At 44.3% G+C, this 7,071-nt stretch overlaps 1 protein-coding gene across 1 annotated transcript in view; it reads right to left on the bottom strand.

The window, feature by feature from the left end:
• LOC110490894 (collagen alpha-1(XI) chain) overlaps nt 1-7,071 on the bottom strand; it is a 178,696-nt gene that overhangs the window by 122,734 nt on the left and 48,891 nt on the right. The window contains exons 19-22 of the mRNA XM_090199066.1: nt 4,152-4,205; nt 4,004-4,048; nt 1,668-1,725; nt 1,258-1,301 (exon numbers count right to left, since the gene is read on the bottom strand). Coding sequence (XP_090055192.1) covers nt 1,258-1,301; nt 1,668-1,725; nt 4,004-4,048; nt 4,152-4,205 — 201 coding nt within the window. The remainder of the gene's footprint in view (nt 1-1,257; nt 1,302-1,667; nt 1,726-4,003; nt 4,049-4,151; nt 4,206-7,071) is intronic.

Genomic DNA, 7,071 nt, shown 5'->3' on the forward strand with positions numbered 1-7,071 from the left:
TAATACCTGGCATGCTTATGGGTCCTCCATAATACCTGGCATGCTCATGGTTCCTCCATAATACCTGGCATGCTCATGGTTCCTCCATAATAGCTAGCATGCTCATGGTTCCTCCATAATACCTGGCATGCTCACCAGCTGGCTCTGGTCTACTACTCCCGTTTGCCCCAGTGGCCCCACCCCGATCAGAGAAAAATAGGGAGTGGGTTGTCTCGCTTTCTCTACCGTCTCTGGCCTGACCTACAGCATAAATTATGTCACTCCTCCTAGAGTTTACAAGCACAATGTTTGACCTTTTGACCTCCAGAGCTGAATCTATCCTAAACACTAATATCCTGTGGTAGACTACCCTCCTCTCTGGAGACAGAGTCTTGGTAAGGTACACTACCCTCCTCTCTAGAGACAAATAGAGTCTTGGCAATGTAGACTACCCTCCTCTCTGGATACAAATAGAGTCTTGGTAACGTAGACTACCCTCCTCTCTGGATACAAATAGAGTCTTGGTAACGTAGACTACCCTCCTCTCTGGATACAAATAGAGTCTTGGTAACGTAGACTACCCTCCTCTCTGGAGAGAAATAGAGTCTTGGTAACGTAGACTACCCTCCTCTCTGAAGACAGAGTGTTGGTAAGGTAGACTACCCTCCTCTCTGAAGACAGAGTGTTGGTAAGGTAGACTACCCTCCTCTCTGGAGACAAATAGAGTCTTGGTAAGGTAGACTACCCTCCTCTCTGAAGACAGAGTGTTGGTAAGGTAGACTACCCTCCTCTCTGAAGACAGAGTGTTGGTAAGGTAGACTACCCTCCTCTCTGGAGACAGAGTCTTGGCAATGTAGACTACCCTCCTCTCTGGAGACAGTATTGGTAACGTAGACTACCCTCCTCTCTGGAGACAAATAGAGTCTTGGTAAGGTAGACTACCCTCCACTCTGGAGACAGTCTTGGTAGGGTAGACTACCCTCCTCTCTGATCACAAATAGAGTCTTGGTAAGGTAGACTACCCTCCACTCTGGAGACAGTCTTGGTAGGGTAGACTACCCTCCTCTCTGATCACAAATAGAGTCTTGGTAAGGTAGACTACCCTCCACTCTGGAGACAGTCTTGGTAGGGTAGACTACCCTCCTCTCTGGAGACAGTCTTGGTAAGTCTTATACTAACACTATAAAACAGTTCTGGTCAAAGTGTGTGTTTTGGATGGTGTATCTGTGTAACATAACATTATGTTATGTTATGTTAACATTATAACAGTCTTCATACCATGTTTCCTTTGGGACCGTGAGGACCGTCCACTCCAGCACACCCTGTGGAAACACAACTAGTCAGATGGGTAGGAAAGAATTATTGATGTTTGGCTATATGATACAGGAGTTACCATAGTGATATATATGATACAGGAGATACCATAGTGATATATATGATACAGGAGATACCATAGTGATATATATGATACAGGAGATACCATAGTGATATATATGATACAGGAGATACCATAGTGATATACAGTGCCTTGCGAAACTCTTGAACTTTGCGACCTTTTGCCACATTTCAGGCTTCAAACAAAAAGATATAAACTGTATTTATTTTGTGAAGATTCAACAACAAGTGGGATAAGAGTGTCTGCTAAATGACTAACATGTACAAGAAGGAAACTATGTGTGAAGTACTACGTACAGGCTGTCCAGTGGGCCCAGGTGGACCGTTTGGCCCAAGCACACCTCTAGGACCCTGAACAGAGAGAGAGAGAGAGAGAGAGAGAGAGAGAGAGAGAGAGAGAGAGAGAGAGAGAGAGAGAGAGAGAGAGAGAGAGAGAGAGAGAGAGAGAGAGAGAGAGAGAGAGAGAGAGAGAGAGAGAGAGAGCGAGAGAGAGAGAGCAAGAGAGAGAGCGAGAGAGAGAAGAGAGAGAGAGAGAGAGAGAGAGAGAGAGAGAGCGAGAGAGAGAGAGAGAGAGAGAGAGAGAGAGAGAGAGAGAGAGAGAGGAAAAAGGGGTAAAAGCATGAAGAACAGTTGACAGGATCACACTGTAGAACAAAAGCCCAGTTTAAAAATGCTGCCCCCTTGTGGACTAACATGAATAATACATTAAATGTATAGGTCACCCAAATTACAAAATGACTGTTTCCTAACTCTGTAAGCAGTCTATGGACAAGGTAGGACAGCAATCTATGCATTGGTTTAGTTTCTCTGGCATTGTTTCCATGCTGTTTCCAATGCTAACGTTTTAGCATTTGTTGAACAAATCCAATTCAAGTCATGGTTTGCAAAAATCTCTGAAGCTGGAGACTCATATCTCCCTCTCTAACTTTAAGCACCAGCTGTTAGAGCAGCTCACAGATCACTGCACCTGTACGTAGCCCATCTGTAAATAGCCCATCCAACTACTTCATCCCCATACTGTGTTTATTTATATATCTTTCTCCTTTCCACCCCAGTATCTCTACTTGCACACTCATCTTCAGCACATCAATCACTCCAGAGTTTAATTGGTAAATTGTAATTATTTCGCCACTATGGCCTATTTATTGCCTTAACTACCTAATCCTACTTCATTTAAACACTGTAAATGTAATGTAAATATACTTTTCTATTGTGTTATTGACTGTACGTTTGTTTACTCCATGTGTAACTCTGTGTTGTTGTTTGTGTCACACTGCTTTGCTTTATCTTGGCCAGGTTGCAGTTGAAAATGAGAACTAGTTCTCAACTGGCCTCCCTGGTTAAATAAAGGTGATCTGGTCTACCTGGTTAAATAAAGGTGATCTGGTCTACCTGGTTAAATAAAGGTGAAATACATTTTTTTTTTAAATGGTACCAATATTAGCATTTTCCACGCATGTGCAAATCATCTGAAAGTAGTTCAAATTGTGAAGCTCAACAATATATACATGTATATACAGGGGGGTGTCGGTACAGAGTCAATGTGGAGGCTATATACAGGGGGTACCGGTACAGAGTCAATGTGGAGTCTATATACAGGGGGTACCGGTACAGAGTCAATGTGGAGGCTATATACAGGGGGTACCGGTAGAGAGTCAATGTGGAGTCTATATACAGGGGGTACCAGTACAGAGTCAATGTGGAGACTATATACAGGGGGTACCGGTACAGAGTCAATGTGGAGGCTATATACAGGGGGTGCCGGTACAGAGTCAATGTGGAGGCTATATACAGGGGGTACCGGTACAGAGTCAATGTGGAGGCTATATACAGGGGGTACCGGTACAGAGTCAATGTGGAGGCTATATACAGGGGGTACCGGTACAGAGTCAATGTGGAGGCTATATACAGGGGGTACCGGTACAGAGGCAATGTGGAGGCTATATACAGGGGGTACCGGTACAGAGTCAATGTGGAGACTATATACAGGGGGTACCGGTACAGAGGCAATGTGGAGGCTATATACAGGGGGTACCGGTACAGAGTCAATGTGCGGGGGCACCGGTTAGTTGAGGTAATTGAGGTAACATATACACGTGAGTCGATTTATTAAAGTGACTTGTGCATCGATAATGACAGAGAGTAGCAGCAGCGTAGAAGGGGGAGGGGGGGGGGCAATGCAAGTAGTCTGGGTAGCCATTTGATTAGCTGTTCAGGAGTCTTATGGCTTTGGGCGTAGAAGCTGCGTAGAAACCTAGACTTGGCAAGCGGTACCGGAGCGCCGAGTCAAGGTCCAAGAGGCTTCTAAACAGCTTCAACCCCCCCAAACCATAAGACTCCTGAACAACTAATCAAATGGCTACCCATACAATTTTCAATTACTTTCATACCTTGTCCAAAAACTGCTTATAAGGGTAGAGAAAGCTTAAATGTAATTTGGTCGTGTGGGTAAGACTAGCCCTTTATCTAGCTGATACAGAAGTAGACGTGTTGTCAACCCAGGGAGATAGTATGTTATGAATACTTGTATTACTCCAATGATGTTATTAAGTTAAACTGATACTACTTGATAAATAGTTTAGGGTCCTGTTTATCAAACCTAACAGCGATTCAGTGGACACTCTCTTACGCTCTCTCCAGCCAATCCCCTTGGCCCGATCTCTCCATCCTCGCCCTGCACAGAGAAGAACTGTCAGTTTACAGCAGTAAAAATGGATGGATAGAAATGGAGGAGTTGTATGGGAGAATGATGAGGGAATGGATGGTGGGATACTCACTCTTTGTCCGTCCTCTCCAGGGGCTCCAGGAGGTCCAATTGATCCGGTCTCCCCCTGGAGAGAGAGAGAGAGAGAGAGAGAGAGATAGAGAGATAGAGAGAGAGAGAGAGAGAAGGAGAGAGAGAGAGAAGGGGCAGATAGGGAGAGAGAGGGAGAGAGAGAAGGGGCAGAGAGGGAGAGAGAGGGAGAGAGAGAGAAGGGGCAGAGAGGGAGAGAGAGGGAGAGAGAGAGAAGGGGCAGAGAGGGAGAGAGAGAGAGAGAGAGAGAGAGAGAGAGAGAGAGAAGGGGCAGAGAGGGAGAGGGAGAGAGAGGGAGAGAGAGAAGGGGCAGAGAGGGAGAGAGAGGGAGAGAGAGAAGGGGCAGAGAGGGAGAGAGAGGGAGAGAGAGACAGAGACAGAGACAGAGAGATGTGTGTTAGTGTCACATAGAGGACTGGGCGAGGCCAGCTGTGTAGTTACAGACTCTTACAGCAGGATGACTGGCTGGCTGGCTGATTTGCTGGCTGGCTGACTGGCTGGCTGGCTGGCTGATTGGCTGGCTGGCTGGCTAACTCTGTTTTTACCTCGATGTTACCCAAGCAGAATAGGTAACCAAACAACCAGGCTCTCCCTCTCTGCCCCTTCTCTCTCTCTCTACCCCTCCTATCTGTTTCTCCCTCTCCCTCTCTCTGCCCCTTCTCTCTGTTTCTCTCTCTCTACCTATTCTACCTGGTTCTCCCTCTCTCTGCCCTTCTCTCTCTCTGCAGCCTAAGCTCCTAATTTAGCCTGATAGGGTCTGGTGTGTCTCTTCTGAGGGTGTTTAGAGCAGATGGCACAGAAAAAGACTGGGACTGGAGCTTGTATCATGATCATGCTTTTCAACATGCTGCTTGGCTACACGTCTGGTGACAACTCTGTGGAAGAGGTTGTTATCAGAGGATAAATTGGGCCACACTATTGGTCCAACTGTAAATCTGAACAAAAGAAAATGACTTTGCTCATTTATTTTTTTAGATTACCACTTCAAAGCCATTCAAATGAGTTTTTACAATAATATTAGCTCCGCATTTCATTTCAGAATTAAAGACTTAGGTGATTGTATAATGTTGCACCCAAAGAAAATCACGAGATTAATCAGAACAACAAGCTTATGTAGCCAAAAGTGTCAGACATTTTATAACCCCCCCCCCCAACCCTAAAAGTTGTGGCATTTTGTTTTTAGCCAATTTGGTCTTATCAAACGGGGTCAACAGTATTTCACCCATAAGCCTATAAACTTCCAAGTCCTGTTTCTCAGTCCAACACTAGTCTATTGTTCAACAGGATAGATTTCTCCAGTATGGATCACCTGCCTCATTAAATCTGCCTGTAATTAACTTCAGATCCTCTGGAATGAGTGAGAGTATTAGACAGAAAATACCAGTGTTTTTGGGAACCTACTGCAGGCCTGATTAGGACTCATATTCTCTCTCTTTCACCATTAGAGGCTAGGGGGTTGAGGGTTGAAGGGAACTTTAAATCAGACCCTTCATTTCAAAACTGGAGGTCATTGTTTTGTAGAGATTGAGAATATGTGACTCGTTTCAGGAAACTAGGCTTATGTCACACTTCACAGAAGACATGTTTAAACATAAACTATTTGTTTTTGCCTTCTGGGACATGTGAACTTTTATGTGCTTTAATTACAAACTGGTATAATCTGTAAATATGAATACTATTCTTAAATTAGGAGCCTAGTTTGTTTATCCATGGAAAAAGTCAGCAACCTTCCCGCTAGCCATGATTGGTTGAGAAAATGAGTGGACTGGACATGCCGAGAGATGAGTTGGAATCGGTCTGCCATGATTGGTTGAGATAATGAGTGGGCTGGACATGCCGAGAGATGAGTTGGAAACAGTCTGCCATGATTGGTTGAGATAATGAGTGGGCTGGACATGCCGAGAGATGAGTTGGAATCGGTCTGCCATGTAGCACACATCTGTCTATAACATGAGCTGGTCAGTATGTGTCGGTAATCCTTTCTAACACAGCTTTTTTTGAAAGATATCACGTACTAGAACTGTATCAGTGTTGCTCTCCACTTTCTGGAGGACCGAGTTTTGAAAATAGTGTTATTAGAGAATGATAGCTCAGGAGACTGAGACAATTCTGCCGTTTGATTGCAAATATGCAGAGGGAGTCGAAATGAGAACACACAGAAGGCTATTGTATAAAATACCTGTCTCCGGATTACATCTTCAAACTAAGGGCAACCATGGCATCCGTGACAGAGATGGGGAAGCGTCCATCCATGTATATGGGTAAGAGAGTCTAGCTAGCTACATTTTCAAATATTACATGTTTCTAATGTTGTCAGAAAGTAATTTTCATTTCAAGCTAAAGCGTAATGTTAGTTATCTAGCTAACGTTAGCTGGCTGGCTGGCTAGGCAACGTTACGTGTATGATCAGTGTAGTAATATTATTTGTATTTCAGAGCATTGCTAGCTAGCTAACATTAAACCTGGTTGGTTAGCCACCTGCAGATTCATGCAGGGTAGTAAGGTTATGAGTTGGGGTTATGGTTAATTGTTTAGCTAGCTAGCTACATGTCTAAACAAAAGACTCCACTATCTATGCAAGTATGCAAGTAGCCATTTCAATAGAATGTTCATGATGTCACCGCGGCAACTGTCAATAGACGTAGCTGATAAATTCACACTGGCCATCTACTCCGATGTCAGAGCACTCTCGTCTGAGTGTGCCAGAGTGCAGAATAACCGATGAACTTACTAACAATAAACACCCGTTGAATATGGCCGGTGTCAGTAAACGTTGGCAAAAAAAAGCTTAATACATTGGTGCCAGCAGCATAGTTACAGTCACCAACACTCTGGATAAACATAAAAACAGCCTAACCAGCTCTTCTAAGGCAAGTAAAATGATCAGAGTGAGCTGTTCTCTC

The sequence above is a fragment of the Oncorhynchus mykiss genome, chromosome 15 (assembly GCF_057628025.1).
Source record: "Oncorhynchus mykiss isolate SJ-2025 chromosome 15, ASM5762802v1, whole genome shotgun sequence".
Lineage (NCBI taxonomy): Eukaryota > Metazoa > Chordata > Actinopteri > Salmoniformes > Salmonidae > Oncorhynchus > Oncorhynchus mykiss.